Source organism: Puntigrus tetrazona, chromosome 24 (genome assembly GCF_018831695.1).
Source record: "Puntigrus tetrazona isolate hp1 chromosome 24, ASM1883169v1, whole genome shotgun sequence".
Classification (NCBI taxonomy): domain Eukaryota; kingdom Metazoa; phylum Chordata; class Actinopteri; order Cypriniformes; family Cyprinidae; genus Puntigrus; species Puntigrus tetrazona.
In genome coordinates this window covers 2242432-2264063 of record NC_056722.1, presented here as the reverse complement: position 1 = coordinate 2264063, position 21632 = coordinate 2242432, and the positions used below count along the sequence as shown (strand labels likewise).

Sequence of the window (21632 nt, the reverse complement as noted above, 5' to 3'; positions counted from 1 at the left end):
TAGTCATTTGTATGCAACAAAAAGTCAATACCAAATATTTTCTTTTATTGTATTTGTTATTACTGACCGAGGATGCATTACGTTGATCAAAAGTCGCAGTAAAGACATTTATAGTGTTATAAAATTTGTGTTTAAAATAAAAGAGAACAGAGACCTAATTGTCTGACCGTAATCAGTTTTTCTGTTTTAATTAGACTGGCAGGCCAATTTCCAAAGGGTTCGCTGTAATAAAGGTGCGCCCTGAGGGTGGAAAAAACATTCAGAAACACACTTTCTGATGGTCTGCATAATTAAATCGGTACAAATGAAAGCTATAGCTAATGCTCTGTGTTCAAAACACCACCTCGCAAAGGGCAAAATGTGATTTTTCTCTCATCCGATGGCACGGTGGCTTTTAATGAAAACATAATGAAATGTACAGTCGATATGGTCTCTCATGTATATGGGAGCTCGTCAATTAACTGCATTTCATTAGATGGGAATAGTTTGTGTGTAGTTTCATCCAAAAAAATGTTTTGGGGCACTTCTGAAATGAGTCAACTTGTTGAACATTGGTTCAAGAAGTGGGCAGTTTTGATGCCTAGAAATGATCCGCGGATTGATGTTTTTGAGATTTAGTAGCACTGCTTTTTAACTATGATGTTTGCCCAATCTGACTGTTGGAAGACAAGTGGAATATTTCATCACCGACGGCCTTGGTGGTTAGACTTGAAATATCAGTGTGGGGTATTGCGTCAGAGCATTGCACAGATGCCGTGATAAGCCAAACTAGTTCTGATAGTAGTAAGCATGCTTTCCTCTAAAACAAAGTCCAGCGCGATAGCTTTTCTGGGTGTGTGTGTGAGCGCGGAGGGACGGATAATGCACCAGTGACTTCCTATTGGTTAAGGATTAGACTAATCCTGCTTCAGGTAAGCCAGGGAGGCCGTGGTCGCCGCCTCCTCCTCACGAGGGATTACAGAGGTTGGACATGTTTCTTGTACCTGTCTGCCACCTCCTCCCTCTCACATTTTTGATATTTGACAAAGCCAAGGACTGACGTTATTCCGTCTTATCAAAGCAGTGCTAGGATGTCTCACCGTCTCACGTAAAGAACACCCATGATTTGGACCCCGAACTGGGTTTTTGGTTCGGCTTTGGCCTGAAAATGTCCTCGGTTAAAGGATATTCCTGTTTTTCTGGGAAGTCGTCATAATGATGTGTTTTGGAGGGAGAAGGCGGCCGAGACACCACCATCTGCAGTGGGGTGAGGAGGACTGTTTGATCTCAACGGAGGTGACGGGGGTGACGAACCCTTATGCGGTAGACACAGGTAATGAAGCCGTCTTCAAAGGAGACTGATCTGTTTCATGCGTGCAGGTGTTAACTCCTGTCTGATCAACACAGGTACTGACTCATGGTCCGTTTATTTGGCTTTTGTAGTGCTTGCTTTAATGCTATCATTTTGGCGAATAAACACCCAAACTCTAAAATTAAATATCTGTGGTCTGAGGTATTTTCATTTAGAGGACATTGACATTTGAAAATTGTATATATGAAAGATTCCATTTCTTTGTGTTGTCGATTTGGGGAAAATGGTATACTTTAGACGTTTATACTTGTATATTTTAAGTGCTATAGAAGTAAAGGCATTTCAGGTATGATAAACTTAGTTACATGTGATTTTATTTTTGGAACGAATGAGCAGTGAGTCATCAGGGACATACGTATGATGTTTTGACTGATGCATAGTGTTTCATGTAATTATGGCATATGGTTTCTTTTGAGTTGAGGTTTTAAAAAAGAACATATTGGAGCTAAATTTAGAAACGGATATGTTTGGCTCAATATGGCTTTAAGGTTAAGCCATAAGCAAATATGTACATGTAGTTGAATTTAAAAAGTAAGCATTAAAATAGAATTAATTGGAAATCGATGGAAGACCTTAATCTGAGTGGGTGTAGAGAAATCAAGAAATTTAAAGAAATGTTTTACTTGTAGATAGGACTGAAAAAAGATCAGTGCTCAATGACTTCTGGTGTGTTTTCAGACTTATAATTGTCAGATGTCAAACATGAGTTTATAAAGGATTAAAGGAGGTTTTCTGGAAGGAAAAAGTGACAGAAATAAGGAAAGCGTGAAATGGTGAAGCAAGAAGAGCAATGAATAGATAAATAAGAGATAAATGAATAAATAAGGAAGCATATAAAAAGGGAAAGCGATGAAAGGAAAGAATGAAACTGAAAATAGTTAAATAGGAGAGTATAGGAAAGAACAAGAGAACACAAAAGGAATGGAAAAAAAATGCAGCAAGGAATGAAAGTAATAATGCAAAGAGCAAAGGGAGTAAATGTTGGAAAAAATGACAAGTGAAAGAAAGAAGGAAAAGGTAAAGAGTGCTATTGTTTGTTTGATTAAAGTTGTGGCTAATACTGACTTAAGTAAATTCAAAGATTAAGTAGAACATATGCCATTCTTAGACAAAATTGCTGCCTTTATCAGTCTACTGAAAAATTTCCTCACATAAATTCTTTTGCACCGCAGGAATATTTGTTGTCAAGTGAGTCTCTGGATCAGTCTAATAGTTTTCCCTCTATGGCGGTATAGTATTACTGGACAGGTGGGGTAGTTTTCATCGGAACCACTTGTGGGTGCTCTTTACAAGCACAAAATCTGCTCTCTTGTTTTCAAAATCCAGATGGTTTTTAGGCCAGTCAGATTCTCCATATTAGAAACTGATATTCATGGTATGCTGAATCCAAGCAAGCCATTTTTATAGCAAAGCTAAACTATTGGTAGAAGTTTTAAACTCTTCTATTTGTGTTTTCATAGTGGAGACAGCTTCTTCATGCACATTTAATGGCACTGGCTCTAAGGAAATCATTGTCATTGCACATGATCTTTCTTTCTTGTGATGCTTATAGACTCAGCTATTCCCTAATTTGCATAGATGGTGGTAAAACTTTTTGAATGATCTTCCTTTATAGACAAAAGTTGCGTGAGAATACTGGGGAATTGTTTGGCATTTCATCCTGGCTTCATGAAATGAGCTCCCCAGATTTGTTTGCCAATTTCTGTCTGGTTCATTTGGATGAGGAAATGCAGTTGCGAGGGAGGGCAGTTTGGGAAGGGAGGGTAGGAACAACAGAGCCAGAGAGAGAATGACCGAGGCAGGCTCTGGGAAAGGGAAGCTCTACAAATACCCTTTAATTTGGATGCCTTTTAGGATGGTGCAAATGTTGGTAACTGTGCTGAAGATACTTGCCGCCCCAAGCATCAGGCACCCTCCGTTTTAATCTTCAGTCACAGCAGTAACTCCCACAGGGATTTCTCTACAGGTGCCTTGGCAATGGCTCCGTTTTAAGGAGACAAAGGATTCTGCTCCTTGTTTTGCTATTATCCTTGGGACATGTGGGAGCAGCTTGAAGTTCAAACAGACCCCTTTCGCTCATGCCAAGAACCGGAACATTAAGGAATTTGCCTACACTGCTGACTGCGGGGTTGCACAGACCTGTTTTTGACAGTGGTAGAAGACCAAAGACTTCTTAATCTGTGACTGCATTTATCGCTCCAATGCGCACAGGTTTGTGTTTTCGTAGAGTGCTGATTTTCCCCCTGTAATCCCCTGCAAGTTAAAAATTGCAGTGAGGTCATGCCGGGGCTTGTTTGAAGTTTTTTTTTTTTTTTTTTTCAACTCTGTCTCCGTCTCTCACAAGTCAAAGGTGAGGGATTATGCTTGCTTTTGGAATGTGGCCTGGAGGTGAAAAGACTCAGAGAGCGACTGTGTTAGAGAGAGTGCTTAACAAGCTTGTGGAGGTGCGTTTATAATGTGATTTTTAAATGTAGGACACGTCTGTTCTCCAAGAGCAAGTTGGTAAAACTCTATGTGAAGTTAGTGCTTTCCAGAATGGGACTCCAGGAGGAGGTACAGGCTCTGACACCTTTAGGAGGGGCCGAGAGAAGAGGAGAGGCTGAGCTGGGAGTTGTTAAGAACAACGTGGGTGAGGAGGAGGACGACGACGAAAGACGAGAGGCGGATCAGAGGGAGGAACGCAGAGAAAGCCCGGGGCAGAGGAGGAGCGCAGTTGGAAAGCCCAACAGGTGGCTTTACCTGAGCGGCACAGGGAATGGGGGGTGGAGGAAAGGGGAAGTACTAGGAATGAGGACAGACCGGTTACCACCTTTCCACCAGGACAGCTGTGTGCAACAAGCGTCTGTGGAATACTTCGACTTGGCTGGGGTAGACAAAGCATGGACCGAAGAACTCAATCCCATTAAGGAACTAAATTGTAAGGCTGTTTTTGTGGAAAATGCCACAGAACCTCATGTGGTGGTCTTGCGAAGGCCTGCACATGGGCTTCAGCTCCTGGGCAGCAGAAGAGCGCTGAGCATGTTCGTGTTTCCAGACCAAACCCCAGCAACCAGCCACCAAGACAGTTCTACAAGGCCTCGAAGTGATTGTATGTTGGCAGTTACCAACTCGAACAACAATCTTCTGCCAACCTCGACCCCAAGCAAGCAAGGTTGCCCGGATGTGGTCCAGCGGTGTAGGACAAGACGTGCAGAGCTTCGTGCAATAGATGGTCTAAAACTCGACATGCCGCCTTCTGTTAACCCGTTTCGTCATCCACTAGAACCATCAGTATATCGAAATTTGAAGAGCAAGAACAAACCACGGCCCGTTAGCATGACCGTTCTTGAGCTCAATAAAGAACGCGGCGGATCCCGAGATGAGCTCGCAAGCCACGCTTCTACTGGGACTGGTAGTTTGCCTCGTCCAGGCTTCCGATGGAGGTGGTTTGGTCGACAGGCGACTGCAAAGGAAGTGACGGTGAAACAAACAAGGATGAAGGAACCTAACAAGTTGGAGGAACCAAAGACAACATTCGGATCACTCCGGAGGAGCTTGAGTCTAAGGATGAGGCGGAATCGGAATCAACCCGAGCTGGAGAACCGAACTGAGCGGAGACGTACTTCAAGTATTGGAGAACAATCTATGCAAACCACTCGCCCGTTCTCCTATCTCACCGGCAGGATGTTAACGCCAGCTCGAGAGCAAGATGAGGATCAAGGAGCCACTCAGTACATACAGTACCAAACTCAGGGCAAGGTGGCAGTCTTGGAGGTCCCTCTCCGTCCTGCCAAGCTTACAAAGCCCACCAAACAATTGCAACCAGAGACTAGTTTCTGGCAGCTAATTGCTCGTCGTTTTAAGAGGAAAGACCCGTTGTCCAGCAACAAATCTGAGCCGTGCACTGAAAGCCAAGCAGTTGGCAGCCACCCCCCTGTGAGAAATAAAAAGCCAGATTCTGTTGCTATAGAGACTCTAGCTGGCATTGGTTTGCGCAAAGGTCAAGGTAAGTTGTGTAAAATGCATAATTTCATTCCACATCCCAGTCTGATGCAGGAAAAGGTGCTGCTTTTTGTCTGAAGAGAACAGACTCTGAGTGCCAGGATGTAGCCTTGGAGAGCAGGGCAAATTGATTAAATATTAAAACGATATTGAAGGTCTGGCTTGGGCAGCACCAACAGGCATAATAAGAGGTTAAATGCATTATTCAATCCGAGTGCTTTGGCTCTGCTGGAGTGTGTGTGTGCTTGAGCTGTTAATTGGCTCCACGAGGAGTTTTCTTCTAGTGTAAGTCTGCCCTGCAATTGAATTAGGAAGCAAAAAAGCGTCCATCAAATCTTGTTTAATCATTAACGCTTTCAAGGTAATCAAATAGACTGCAGGAATGAGTCAAGGATGGATGATGTGGACGAATAAAGAGAGGGAATAATTTAATGACTGTGTTCTACTATCAGAACTTTCTCTTCCTTTTGGAACATATTATTCATAACAATCCTGCTTTCATGGGATTGGAGTTGGAATTTGTTTGTGCTTTCAAAGCTCTGAAGGTTAAATCATGACCCAGCATGCAGACAGCAAACTCATGATATTTTAAACATGTTTTCGTTCCTTGTCTGTTCAATCTTTTGCCTGCAGCTTGTGCATCGTCTCAGAGGTAGTGAAGACAAATAGTGCAGTTTCAAAGCTTTACGCCGTGTTTTTTCAAAAGAGATTAGGTTACGTAGAGTGAGACAAGATGTACACAGGCCTAGGCTCTTAACCTTAAGTCGCCTCAGCTCCCTTGTAATCCTTTTGAAAAATTGATTCGTTTTGCCTGTGGCATTTTCATCAGATGTAAATGTTTGTAATAAATATGTGTGCAGCCTTATATAAGGTTAACTTAAATTATATGGGTTGTTTTTTTTTATGTTTTTGCTTTTAATCAGTAAAGTCTGGCTTGCAAGCACAGCGTGAAATAGCTGTTGAAGATGCCGTGTTGCAATATATAATTTGAACGAAGCGTCTGCAAACAGAAGATGACTGAAATGTCAGCGGAGAGATGCTAGCACATCTGCTATTGAGATAGAGCTGTCCTTATGTTTGAATTAGGAAGACGTGTTTCAAGATTGAGGATGATGTTATTGGCAGCACACCTTGAGATGTTTTGAGCACTTATTATGTAGTCTTTTCACAGTGTTAAAAAACTGAAGGAATGGAAAGCTGCATCTATCTATCTATTTATCTATAAAAATACATATGTAATATGAATATGTAATATGTTAAATATGTACGCACAAACATATTTTAGTGTATTTTTTAGATGATAGGTAGATTAGAGAGAGAGTGTTATTCAGATTTGTTGATGCATTTATTTTATTGAGCTGATTTATCAACACATTCACATTAAAGATGGATAGAGTCATGCTGAGTGATGCTGAGATTATCCATAAATATACATAAATATCCATAAATCTAAAAACGCTTGACTCATTTTTAGTCTTTCATGACACTTCAGAGATCTTGTTTAGGTGGTGAATATCTTTCATTCTCTGAAAAAAAAGAAAAGCTTTCAGTCTAGTGCTGTTCAATGATTAATAGCGATTCAGAAAAGTTTTTGTTTACAAAAGTAGTGTATGTGTATTCTGTATATTTACGTCTATATAAATACACACATACAGTGTATATTTAAAAAATACATGTATTTATATGTATATATTTACTATAATTGATACTATATGTAAATATACTTAATATTATTTAATATTTTTAACATTATATTTAATTGTCATCACAGCATTGTTTTTTTTAAATACATGCATGTGTTTGTATTTATATAGAAGTAATAAATATAAACAGTATACACATAATGTAAACAAAACTTTTATTTTTACATTTGACAGCACTAATTCAATCCTTTAATTTGTATTTAATATTAATTTGCAGAGACAAGTTTTAGAACAAACTAGATGTGTTTTGTATCTTAACATAGTAGTTTGAATGATTAGATCAGTTCAGATGTTGTGTCCAGAGTTCGAAACCCGACTTGAATACCTTTCCCGATCCCACCCCCCTCCTTCTCTCCCGCTTCACTTCCTGTCAGCTCTGATCTGTCGTATTATAATACAAAAAAATAAATAAAAATAGAAATTGGCTGTCATCCAATCAATGCTGGTATTTGTAACAATCTACTCACATTACCTTTTCTTGAAAAGCTCGCTTTAGCACAGCAAGCTTCCACAAATGACTTACAGGGCTTGTTTTCAGGCAGTACCATTAGTCACTCGTCAAATGGAGATAACAAATTAAGAGCCGTTTACACCCTTGGCATCTGCTTGAGTTTATGTTCGCTGGTTACTATGGAAACGCTCTTTCCCAAACTCCCCGACTGACCTTTCTTTGCGATCGTTGACTGACAGCAGGAATGTAGGTGTGTTTGCTGAACTTGAGAGCTTTTTGGACCAAAGCTTATGTCTGCGGATTGCGAGTACCTGTCGCTACATGCCCTGGTAGTTTGACGAACAGGTCGTTCCTGGATCGTGACTGTTTTCTGTAGCTGTGAGTTCTTTGTATTTTAAGCCCGGAAGGCTTTACCTTCCTTCACCTGCCCACAAAGTGCCAGACTCTCCTTACAGGTCTCCTCCGAAGGAATTCAGATGACTTCTCGGCCTTGGGGTCGTGACGGCTGGGTTTCAGTAGCAATATCTCATGAGGTCACTTCAAAGGGTACCGAGCCAGAAAATTGGGAATCATAGGAAGCTCGAGAGAATCCACATCTGTGCGCTATAAAGGATTTCCTTTTTGGTTTAAGAGTACGAAAGAGACACCTGGAGATATGCATTTTGTATATTAATTTAGGCTTTAAAATGTCTATTGATTTCTAAGTCAAGTCATCTTTATTAATATAGCGCATTTAACAATTAAGATCGTGTCAAACCACTTTTACAGTATCTAAACAGTGTGTCAGTTAGGACTGCACAATTAATCAAATTTCATCAACACTTTACAATACGGTGTCATTTGTTAACATTAATGTATTAACTAACATGAACAAACTATTAACAATGCATTTATTACACTGTGTTAATCTTTGTTAATGTTAGTTAATGAAAATACAGTTGTTCGTTGTTAGTTCATGTTAGTTCACAGTGCGTTAACTGATGTTAAATGCCGAAATTACCATTAACTAAGATTAATAAATGTTGTAAAATTATTGTTCATTTATTAATGTCGTTAAACAATGTTAACTAATGAACCCTATTGTAAAGTGTTACCCAAATTTCCAATCGCAGGTACAATTACGTAACCGTTTCTGTGTGATTAAGATCTTAAGGGTTTTTGCATTGCTTTAATTAGTTCTTTTAGTTTGGCATTATAATACTGTGCGTGCTTTGACTTTTATATTTAAAGAAGAAACCAATCCGATGTATAGCTCACATATTGCTATAGAAAAGCGCTAGGTTTTTCAGTTGTTTTCAGCTCGTTTATTTTCATCTCAAAATATGCCTTGCGGTTGCGTCAAGCGGTGGTGTGAACATCATTCAATGTAAATGATGATTTTTGTCATAATCATGCAGCCCTAGTGTCAATAATGTAAAATCGCAAGATTAAGCACTGAATTTTCAGGTTGAGGGATTTATTATTGACTTCAGTGATATCGTCGTCCAGCTCAGCTCAGTTCAAATATCTGTGCAATGAAGTCGATGATCCCTTAAATTAAGTGTCCCAAACTAAGAAAGCCAAAGGCTACGCAACTCCATAAAAGCCCAACTGGGCCTGAAATCACAAACTTCTAGACCTTCTCCCTCGTGATTTGCCGTCTTTTAAAACTCCGAGTCATATTTTCTTCATCTTGATGACGGTAAAGTTCGCCTCAGCTCCCATATGACACGAAAAGCGCTTTGTTTGCAATTCAAATTAAAGCGCAACATCAGTTTTTTTTCTTTTTTACCGCATCAGTGAGAAATTCCCATTCAGATACCGCAGTATTTATTTGATACCTGCCTCATTGAGTTTAGATCACGTGTAGCCAGTTTTCAGCTGACATGCGAAGTCTAATAACTTTGATTTGTTTTGACTCGAAACGTCTTTGGGGAAAAATGGTAATACGCCGTCCCGTGGGATCGCGAGGAGCGGTTGTCATGTCGGGATGTGTTCGCCTGTTGGCGTACGTCCACTTCTCCGCGGATCTGTGTGTGCGTGAGCGCGGATGGAGGTTGAAAACGCCTGGTTTCATCAGGGCATGTTGCTGAGCGCAGCAGGAAGAATCTCATCTGAGTCACTTCAGCAGTTTGTTGAGTGCGAAGGGAGGGCGAGGCGTCAAGTTTAAATGAAGGACGGAAGAAAACACCTCCTGACTTGCCATGCGTTACGCTTAGCACGCCGTGTTCTCACCGTCACATACGGAGCGAATGAGATTCTTTTGGGTACCATGCATGGAAAGATTCGCTCGCAAGTGGGTTCGTTTTTCTCACTGTCCCTTAAATCCACAAAGGCTTTTTTCTTCTCCTCCCTGACACTTTGAATAGTAATTTTGATTAGATTGGACAAGAGCAGCGGAGTGAAAAATGAACCAAACAATGCTGTGCTACAGACCTCTGTGGTGCTTTAAACAAGGCTGCCCGTGTGCCCGCTGTGATGATGTAACGGCTGTACAACAGATAGTGTGTGTGTGTGTGTGTGTGTGTGTGTGTGTGTGTGTGTGTGTGTGTGAGGCACGGAAGTGGGCAGGATTTTCTGGACCAGTGAGATTTGTGTTTTCGGGGTCATGTCGATTCATGTAGCCAACATGACAAACATGATTTTAACTATTTAATAATTGTTGACAATTTTAAGCCCGTGATCATAATGACATAATTTTCATTTACAGTAGGTACTGTTTTTGAAGGCTGTGTTGTGAGGACCAGGAAGGACACTGATTACTTCCTTTATTTTTTTTAAGTGGCAAGTGAATTATCAGTGAATGCATTCAAAAATAAATAAATGAAATTTAGAAATCAATTGACTTATTTAAATAATAAATAAATAAATCGTTGGCAATATTTAAATGCAATTTAATGAATTGCTTTACTTTTGCTGATGATCTATTTGTTTTAAAAACAATATTTTATTTTATTTATTCAGTTTAAGTATTTAAATTTGTCTGTTTGAAAAGCTATTTATATTTTTATGTTAATTCATTTATAATTACTTCAGTTTCCTTCAGTGTATGTATTCAAAATTAAAAAAAAAAAAGGAAAATGAAAAAAGCATTTTTTTGACAAACAAATAGAACTGAATACGTCATTTAATTATATAATTAAATATAAATTATTAATTTAAACATTTAAAAATATTTTTCGGAAAACGGAACTATTCAAAAAATCCGTAAAATTCCTAGTCGGTGGCCTTAAGGATCGTTATAGGCGTAGAAGTGATGTATAATGTTGGCTGAAATGAAAGAAATCTTGGCTTACTAAAGTTTTCTGTCTGTTCCCTTCCAGATTCCTTCGTTAACAGTCAGGAATGGACACTGAGTCGATCAGTACCAGAGCTCAAAGTGGTGAGTGATCTTCCCAACCCTTTATCTCTTAACATTATGCGGAACAGTAGATCCTGACATGAATTTATTCAGCAAGCAGTGAGATGTCAGTCAGTCTCTGTAATGATATTTCTGCTCGTGTCACTCTCGAGTTATTCTGCTGAAGTTCCCTCAGACTAGCCACCAGTCAGAAAATACAGAATTCAATGATGCTTCATACACAACATCACTGCCTGGAATAGCTCAATTTATGATATATTATTTTGTCCACTCTATATGTAATTATATTATATATAATATAATTACACATGCCATAGTACTAGTATCAGTATCAGAATAATCCAACTCCAGAATCATAACTGTCCCGTTTAAAGTACACCTTCATTCTTATTATGAGGCAACGCGATGAAACCGTACGCTCATCAAGCTTTTACATCCAGTCTTCTCCTAATGAAGTTTCTGTCCTCCTCTTTGTTCTCGAGGCCTGCGGTAACAAACTGCTCGTGTGGGCCTTTATTACGGGTAAGACTGTTAGCGTTTGAACCTTGTTAGCAGCACACAGCACCCTCTGATGAACCCGAGCGCTGCTCGGTATGAGCCTCCGGTTGTTTCAGTGATGACGGAGGAGGATGTTTGGGGTTTTGGGAAAAGAATGGACAGAGTTTTTCCATTTCCGTGACGAAAGCAGCGTTCGGGGCTCTTTTGAAGGTCAGCTTGGTCCTGGTCAAGAGCTGGTGTTAGCAGCTGTTTAATGCATTCAGATTTTGATTTAATTACTGTGATGATGCTGTATAATTTCGATTTTTTTAAATCTTATATTTACACGTTTATAACTGGTCGGGTGTCTTTAGCCATAATTACGGTAAACATTGGGTTAATATATTAACTGGTGCTGTCAAACAATTCATCGTGATTAATTGCATCCCAAATAACAGTTTTTGTTTACATAATATAAGTGTGCACTCTGCATATTTATATATATATATATATATATATATATATATATATATATATATATATATATATATATATATATATGATAGAAGACTGTATGTATTTTGAAAATACATAATTAAGATACACAGTACAATTAGTCACGATTAATCTTTTGACAGCACTGTTAACTAAAATATAAAAACAATAATTTTCTGTTATAATAATAATAATTAGTAGTATTACTAAGTGTCATTTATTTTATTTTTATATTTAATAATTAATAATAATAATAATCAATACTTATTGTTATTATTGTGATCATTATATATTTTGTTGATTTAATTATTGACATTATATTGTAATATATTATATCAAATAATATCAAATAGACCTTTTTTAAATAATATTTACACTTTATTTAATTAAATTTAACTGCCATGATTAAAGTAGAAATATGACAAATATTATTTGCTGTTAATAATAATTAGTATTAGTATTATTTAATTTCTATAATATTTTTTTTTTTTTTTTTTGGTTAATTGCATACATGCATATTGATTGTGTTTATTTAATTTTTGGCAGTATAATGGTATAATTTAGCTGCCAGACCACTTCAATGAAATTAAAAAGTGTAAATATAAGATTAAGAAAATGATTGGCGGCTTTGATATCGTACGCTATAAAGGCCGTGATTAAATCGTAATGTAGATGCATTAAACAAATGCTATTAAATGAAAAAGTGTTTTTTGTTATTGACATTTCTAGCGATTATTAATGCCTCATCGTTTAAATGTTGGTTCATCCGAGCTGACAGTCAAATGAGCAAAAATAATAAACCTCATCCAACATTCGAAGTTCGGGGGAGTTTGAATTCTTCACTTCGCCGTTCCTCTTGGGTATTTGTTAGAGGAAGTCCTTCATCGTCAGTGTCTGAGGAGAAAGACGGGAACGTCGTTCAGTAGACCGACAGGCAGGTGCGAGGAAACTCCTGAAAGTTACTTCCTCCACGCTTCACGTGCCGTTTGACGACGGAAGGGATCTCGACTCGTTAGAAGGAAATCCTGGATGCGCAGCGGATGTCCTCCATCTGTTCGTAGTGAATCGCTGATGAAAACCCTTACGTTTCATTAGTAATTTAATATTGATTATTTTCCAGACAGTCTTTTGTTTTCTCTTCGGTTGGCTTTTTTTTTTTATGCTGCCAAAAGCTGTTGTTTGCCGCTCCGTCTCATGTCTGTTTCTGCATGCAGGGCATCGTGGGAAACCTGTCCAGCGGGAAGTCGGCGTTAGTTCATCGGTATCTGACAGGAACATATGTCCAGGAGGAGTCGCCCGAGGGTGAGTGAGCCGAGGGGAGGGTGTGTTTGTCAGGGTTAGGCACCCAACAAGACCTCCTGTCGCCGAGCAGACTTTGCAGGCCATGAATGTTCAGCGTCTCTGTACTGCCTTTATTTAATTCATTTTAAAAATCATTTGAAATAAATGGTTTTGGCACTGAGGTTAAAAGTCAAACTTTAGACTAGTGCTGTAAATGTTTAATCGTATCCCAAAAAAAAAAAAAAAAATTATATGCATTTTTATGCATTTATATACATGAATATTTATTATGTCTATATAAATACACACATACTATATATATATATATATATATATATATATATATATATATATATATATATATATATATATTTTTTTTTTTTTTTTTTTTTTTGAAATATTTGCGTTTAGCAATATTTTGAAATATAATGAAATTTGCTATTTGCTATAATATATAAATTTCTAATTAAAAAGTGTATGTGTGTGTGTGTGTGTGTGTGTGTGTGTGTGTGTGTGTGTGTGTGTGTGTGTGTGTGTGTGTGTGTGTGTGTGATATACATATATATTTATATACACAGTATGTATTTTGAAAATATAGTGTATTTTAAATGTATATTTATATTCATAGTATTTAAATTTAATATATAAACATAACATATTTTCTTAAATGTATACCAAAACTTTTATTTTGGAATGCGCTTAATTGTTTGACAGCACAACTTTAGACACGTGTTTCAGTTAAGATCTTTATATTTGCCTTAATACATTACCTTTCAAAAGTTTGGGTCAGCGACATTCAGAAGATTTTTTTTTTTTTTTTTCAGCAAGGTTGCATTAAATTGAAGTGACACTAAAGACATTCACATTTCAAATAAATGCTGTTCTCTTGAACTTTCTTTTCATTAAAGAATCCTGAAAATGCATGAAAGTTTCCACAAAAATATGAAGCTTTTTTCAACATTGATAATAATCAGTAATGTTCAGATCAACATATTAGAATAATTTCTGAAGGATCATGTGACACTGACAACTGAAGATTCAGTTTTGGGTCACTTGATTAAGTTACATTTTCTAATATATTTAAAAAAGTTATATTTTCTAATATATTTACAAATATATTTTTCACAGTATTTTTGTTTGTAATGCATTTTGATCAAATAAATTCTGCCTTGGTGAGCATATAAACAACTTCTTTTAAACGTATTTCAAAATAACACTCACCCCTGAATTTTAAACAGTTGCATATTAATTTAAATAAATATTCTGGGTTCAATGCATGTGCATAATTAAGTCTTTGAGTTCCTCTTTTTGTAATGGCAAAGAGAAACTGTGTTTTTGCTAATGCGCTTACGCAAGAAGCCTATGGGGCAAGATTTACCTTCAAATCAATGATAAAACACCGTAAAGCAAACATAATATGTCTTAACATGAGTCTAGTATGATACAATCACTTACTAGCCTTTCCTGAGTAAGTTACGCTCAGTTTTATCATATTAAGCCAGTAAATAAAACCGTAAGGTTATAGGTTGTATTTTATATTTGTATTGATTTAATGTAAAGAAATTTGCATTTGTAAAGTAGTTCCACCGCTAAAGGAATGCTTTAGGATTCATATTGTATTGTTTTAGTAAGAGAGAGTGAAGATAATGAAAAAATGTAGACAATATCTTCAAGCTCGCATTGAACCCAGCTCCAGTGCTTAAAACGAGGTGAAATGTGGAGTGTTCTTTCTCGGGGTTTTGTGGGATGCCTGTAAGCTCGTTGTGTCTCTCATGAAGGAAGACGGCGCTCAGGAGCCTGTCGTGACTTGTTTTGAACTGGGCTTTTGCACTTCGGTCTCATTTAGTCAGATCCTCTGACTTCCATGTGGAATAATGCTCATTTCTAATGCAGGGAGAAAAATGAAAATCAATAAATCGCTGTGGGATTCATGAGACTGGTTTTAACATACCGAACTTCAGAAACTACGCTTTAGGATATTCATTCTTTTTATAATAGAAAATGCTACAACATTCAGGAACCGTGCATTAGAGAACAGAAATTCTGCCACGAGTTATTTTCATTGATTTATATTCATTCATTATTAAAGATAAATGCCAGTCATTTTCTGTAATAAAGCCTTGTGTCCTGACGTATCTTCGAAAAAAGGCTATAATGGTACCATGATATCTAGTGATAAATCAGTGGGTTTATAAAAGATACATTGCTATTTAAAAGCTTGGGGTTGCTCAAGAAGTCTCTAATGCTCACCAATGCTATGTTTATTGGATCGAAAAAAAGCAATGTTTTGAAATATAATTGTATAACTGTTTTTTATTATATGATTTTTTTTTTTTTATCAGTGTTAAAAGAGTTGGGGTGCTATTTTATTTTTTATTTAATGGAAATACTTCTTAAGGTTGTTTTTGTTGCATTGTTTTGATTAAAAATATATATATATATATATATATATATATATATATATATATATATAATATATTATAAATAGTTGTGTATTTTTTTTATTAGTAATATTCCAGTGCATATATATGAAAGTAACTTGGTATTAATATCTGAGACCCCCACTTTATTATTAACCACTGAATTATTACTATATTCTTTCACAATAAACCATCCTCAAAGAATACCATTATAGTACTATGGCACATGTCCAAAGAGCCATAGTTATATCCATAGACTGCAAGTAATGTAGACGTTTACTCATTGCTCTTTCCTGTTAAGTCTGATACTGTATTGTTGTTATATTCTCATATTTTGGCAGGAAAACAATAGCATTGGACAAGTGATTAATGCAGCTGTGATTGCCACAGCGTAAAGTGTTTGCAGACGTTCCCAGGTTTATTAAGCGACACTTGATTGAAAATGACCTTAATTTGTAGTCTGTCGCTGCCTCCTGCTCAGACGAAGCTCTGAGTTCCACGCCGATGCTCCGCCTCTACGATTGCTCGGTTGTTGCCATGGCAACAGAGGGTCAGGCAGCCTGGCCAAGCATGTCATCAATCCTCTGCGTTTACTTTTGAGTGATGGCGGAGAGATTAAATGTTTATGCCCTCTTGGCACCAGCTGCCCCTTTGAAATCTAAATTAGAGATTAGAATCAGATCCACGGATTCCTGAAGACCCAAACCAGGGCTGAGTTTCAGAAGCGTCGCGAGCAGTCTCGTACGCCTTTTGCTGGCGACGGTGAGACTTGGAACCTTATTGTCCTTTTCTTTTTAGCCTTTGCAGCAAAAACATCTACTTTGCACAGCTTTCTGCCAAACGTCTGAATGAGCAGGAAACTTTGGTGAAGGCATTTTTGTTCTGTCCTATCTTGACGTGTTCAGACATGCCCTTTCTGGCTCCGATGCAATTATCTCCTACTTTAAAAGCTTCAGTGAACGCGCTAGGAAAAAAAAAGCTGTTAAATTCAATTCATTTCAGTTAAACAGCCATTTTTAGTGGTGCTACTTAGTGTAAGCATTATTGTTTTTATTTTAGAGTTAGAAATTTGAACTAGTTGATTCCTATAATCTTTACGATTGCGATTTTCACCGATTTCAGCTTGTTTTGCATGAAAGCATCACTTGCGTTTTCTTTAGTAAATTAGCTATTTTTGTAATGTGCGATATTTACTTTTTTGCTAACAATAATTACATTTTATTTTGCTTAATGCTTTTTTTATGCTGCAACCGTGGTCGGTTTAGGCCTGTCATGGATAAATAAATATGACGCTGATTGGCAAACGGCTGATTCATTATGAATTAATCATTGAATTACTGACTCGAACGATTCATTCAAAAACAGATTCACTCAAGAATGAAGCACCACGGTGTTGCTACATTTTTAATACAACTCCAGTTGTGTTTGTCTGAAAGAAAGTCATATACACCTAGCATGGCTTGGAGTTAAACATTATCATGGGGTAAGTTTCATTTTTGGTGAACCAATAATGAAACTTTTTTCATATAGTGCCAAAAGCAGATGAAAATTAGCAACCATTGACTAAATCATGCACATTTTACATATTGTATATGCATTGAGCCTGATTACATTAGAGAATGAGAAATATTCATTCTATAAAAAAACCAAAAGCCCTTACAAGCAAATTTTTGCTACGAGAACTTGAATGATATTGTCTTTTGACAGGCTTCATCGATCAGTGAATGCGTTTGGCCTCTCAAGATGCGTTTTAGTTTGTTTTTTGAATAGCGAGTGGCACTCGATAATGACCGTTTGCATATTGTTAAAACAGCAGTAGACTATAACCCCTGTTGTGCATATTAATTATGCATGCAGGTGTATTCGCACCAGCCACGCTGGATCGTTCACTTTCTCCTTTTAAAGCAAACTATGCTGAAATCTTACACTTAGTGCATTTTTAAGCTCAAGGGAGGCATTGACGAAATAAAAATAGCTTTGGAGACAGGTGAACTAATTAAATGTGTAGTGTTCTTGGCGTAATGGCTTTATGGATAATATCTCTCGGTCGATATGAGGTCACTGGTTGAAACCTCCATGTAGGGTCATGTTGTGTTTCGTTCTGCTATTATTAATGTCCCTCACTGCTCCATCGAGCTGCACTTCAGTGCCCTCAGCGAACCTCTTAATGGCAATTTACTCCAGGGGTCACTGAACTTGGAAGTAAGGATTTGCTACGTGCTATGAACTTGTGCAGTTTTTCGTCATACACTGTGCAACAAGCATTCAATCGTTATATCCAATAGGAAGCGCTCAGAAGTGTCATCACGCATTTCCCAGAACATAGCATGCACTGAATGAAGTGAACTGCTTTTTGTAGTGAAGTAGCATGTATTATGCTACGTTGTCACATTTTCTCATCGCGTTGCATGTCAAGGGCGTTCAGCTCTAATTGCGCTGCATTTTTTTATTCGATTTTGTGTCTTCTATCTTTAATTTTTGGCAGTCGTGTCAATCAAAACATGTTTCAAAATAGTCACTCCAATGACTTCATGTTTATTCATCACACTGGAAACGGAAAGTCAAGATAGGTTTGTTGCGTTTTGCACAAATTAGTCCCCTCATGAACAATGTTCGCATAAAGCAGTTCAGTCTATATTGTGTTTAATAATGTATTTAATTGTTAATTAAATTTGAATTACATACACATATCATAATGTCAGCTAACAGTGTTATATAATCTCTGTACCTTGCCACTGTAGCTTTCTGTGGCTTTCAATGGCTCCTTATTTAAATTCCTAACACTTCCAGGTAAAGTTCAACCAGATCGAGCCCCTTTCCTCTCCAGGCTGCTCATATATTCTACACATTGCCCTGCCTTCTTCACCTGTCATAATCCGTGAAGATCTCAACCTTCCTCCTTTGTCCTCCTAGAAGATTACCGTAAGGCAAGTTTCATTCGGGTTCCACAAACTTTCCTGCTATAAAAAAGTGCAATTTAATTTGAGAGAATCTCAATGGCATCAAAGTTCCATCAGCCTTCAGCGCCAGCGGCTTCGAAGGCAGGGAAAAAAACACATCTGTTGAGCGGGGAATAAATGAAGGGTGAAAAATCAAAGTCTCAGGCTCTCATCTTGCTGCTGGTGTCGAAATAGCTCAGATTTCGGATAAGGCTTGCCTAATTTCATTTGTAGGCTGATATTTCTTTTTTTATCAGTGTGTTAACAGAGATTCCCATGTTTCCGTGTGCTGTATAATGAAGCAGGAGCGATGGGCGGCATTCTGCCGGGTTCAATCATTAGTCATGTTTAGACATGCAAACACATTCATCCCAAACACTCATTTACACGCTTGCTAACTCATTCGCTCCGTCTCTTTTTCTCCATCCCTTGTCCAACACTTTGCAACTGCCAGAAGGTATGCGTAAACTGAAAATGGGAAACGTTTGTGCGATCAGATCGACGGGGCTGGAGGGGGTTCCTCTGGGGTACATCATCGGTCCCTTAATCTTGATGGCGTCGACGTCAGTGGCTCACTGCCTGCTGGTAAATGAGCTTTAGGGAAACGGTGTAATTAATGTTATTCTGTGTTCTTGCAGGAGGGAGGTTTAAAAAGGAGATTGTGGTGGATGGACAGAGTTATCTCTTGCTGATCAGGGATGAAGGCGGCCCACCAGAACTGCAGGTAAGCCACAAGTTAAAAATTATGATTAATGACTTATCATAGCTTTATTTAAAGCCATAAAAGATGTTACATGAAATAAAATAATCTTTAACTAAATATACATTTACTAATATACATCACATACATAACGCTTTTTACTTCAGCTAGATGCCAAGACGACATTTCTCATTTTAATTTAGTATAACTTGGTGTGCTAAAATGACTAAAACTACTCAGTTTCAGTCATTTTAGTACTTAAAGTTGTTTTATTTCAAATTTTAGCTCGGTTTAAAATTCATTTTAAAGTATATTTAAATGATCAAAGGCAATTTTTCATCGTTTTAGTTAACAACAAACCTATAAACTATAGATAAATACTGTATAATATTGTATATAAAATCCCATATGATATCACGTATGATATAATGAAAATAATTGCGCGGTATAAAAATTGATGTTCATTATGAGACTTGCTAAAGATTGCATCTAACGCTATTCTTAATTGTGTAGTGTTTTTTGTAGATTAAAGTAAAGTAAGCATTTCATAACATCAAAGGTGAACTAAGTAGTGGGCTTTCACTGCATGGAAAAGAGCAGCAAGAACATTCTGGAAAAGCGGTTTTGGGTGAATTTTCATGCCATGTGAGGACGCCATACTGTAGAGTTTGTGGATTAAAAAAAAAAACAGTTTACGTATTTCCACATAAAGTACTAGTAATACCCCAAACACCTTAATTATCTTGTTCAATTTGCAGCTCGAGGGCTGTACGCTGACGCGGCGCTACAATAATTGATGATATCCGAGAAAGTGCGATTTTTCGCAACTTGAGAGAAGCAGAGAACTGTCCAAATAGCTGCTAAAATATTCCACAAATGTGTCACCCAGTCCTCGTTCCCTCAGCAGAGAGCGGGACGCAGGGCCGTGTCGATACGAACCGCTGTACTCGCCCCGTGGGGCCCATTTCAGGGTGGCCCTATTTTCACATTTCGCTGTGGCTCAGTGTAATTATAGTCTGATGGTTCTCACGGCGGCTTTCAGCCGTGGATGAGGACTGGCTTCCTGTGTGTTGAGGGAATGGGGATTTCGAGTGAAACTTTTCTGCCCGTGTAGCTCCTGGTGGAATAGCGGCGATAATTATTCTCCGTTAGTCTGTGTTCCGTTTAGCTGGTTTTATGGTAATGCGTAATTGATTAGAATGCAAATTACCACAAGAATTTGTAATGTGGCCCTTCAAATTTCAAGCAGACGTCAGTGAATGTGTCTCAGGGCTCCGAAACAATTCGAGTTACTGGTCGCGTAATTTAGCCATGATTACAATTATTCTCCTGCAGGAAATGGGAAACAAATAGAGGAATGGCTCACACGTAGGTTTTCGGTAAACTGCTAAAATCACTTAAAATTACTGAAATGTACCTGCCTACACTACAAAATATAACTAGTATATAACATGGTTCATCTTCTCAGTAGCTCTTCAGAGAGTGAGAGAGAGCTTGTTATATTTAATAAAAACGAAAAAAAAAAAAAAAAAAAAAAAAATATATATATATATATATATATATATATATATATATATATATATATATATATATATATAGTCGTGTAAAATAAATTATAAAGAATTACTATCAAAATAATACTAAAGTAATAGGAATATTTTACTATTTACCAGGGTATTAATAATATATATAAAAATATTTATTCAAATGTAATTTATCTTCATATACTACAATAACAATAAATAAATAAACAACAACAAAAAAACATTTAAAATTCAAAATTGCTCAAATTTGAACTGAAATTATCATGGAAAATATAAAAACATATATAAATAAATAAACACACAAAAACTTCAAAAAGTAAAAAAAACCTCAAATATAAATAAAAATATATTAAATATGTGTGTGTGTGTGTTTTATTATTGGTATGTATAAAATATTTATATTTTATATGCATTTAGTTTTTATTTCAAAATAAAAAAAAAACCTACTGAATCAAGATGTTTTAGAAATAAATGCACAAAATTGCTAACACTGTAACTCAAATTATAGTGAAAAAACTAAAAGATTAACAATATCAGTATAACATTATACAATATAATATATATTATTAAATGTGATAGCCGAATCAAAAGGTGTTGTTTAAAGATGCTGAGATTGTGTTTTTGTGGTGTTTCAGTTCGCTGCATGGGTGGATGCAGTGGTGTTCGTCTTCAGCTTGGAGGACGAGATCAGCTTCCAGACAGTTTATAACTACTTCCTGCGTCTTTCCAGCTACAGGAACACGGCAGAGGTTCCCATGGTGCTGGTGGGGACGCAGGGTGAGTCATAACACCATCACTGACTCTATTCTTCTACAGTAGAACACAGGATGCACCAAATCTGACGTGCACTTGTTTTTATTAAACCCGCCATGAAAGTCTCGCACTTAGTCATAGTCTAAAGGTGACAAAATGGTACATTTGTCTTGCTTTAACAAAGCAGCAGGATATGA

At 37.2% G+C, this 21632-nt stretch overlaps 1 protein-coding gene across 1 annotated transcript in view; it reads left to right on the top strand.

The window, feature by feature from the left end:
• Positions 1-3752: 3752 nt before the first annotated feature.
• Positions 3753-21632, top strand: part of agap3 (ArfGAP with GTPase domain, ankyrin repeat and PH domain 3) — an 86910-nt gene continuing 69030 nt past the window's right edge. The window contains 5 exon segments of the mRNA XM_043225947.1: positions 3753-5336; positions 10789-10847; positions 13013-13100; positions 19077-19162; positions 21318-21459. Coding sequence (XP_043081882.1) covers positions 3887-5336; positions 10789-10847; positions 13013-13100; positions 19077-19162; positions 21318-21459 — 1825 coding nt within the window. The 5' untranslated portion in view covers positions 3753-3886.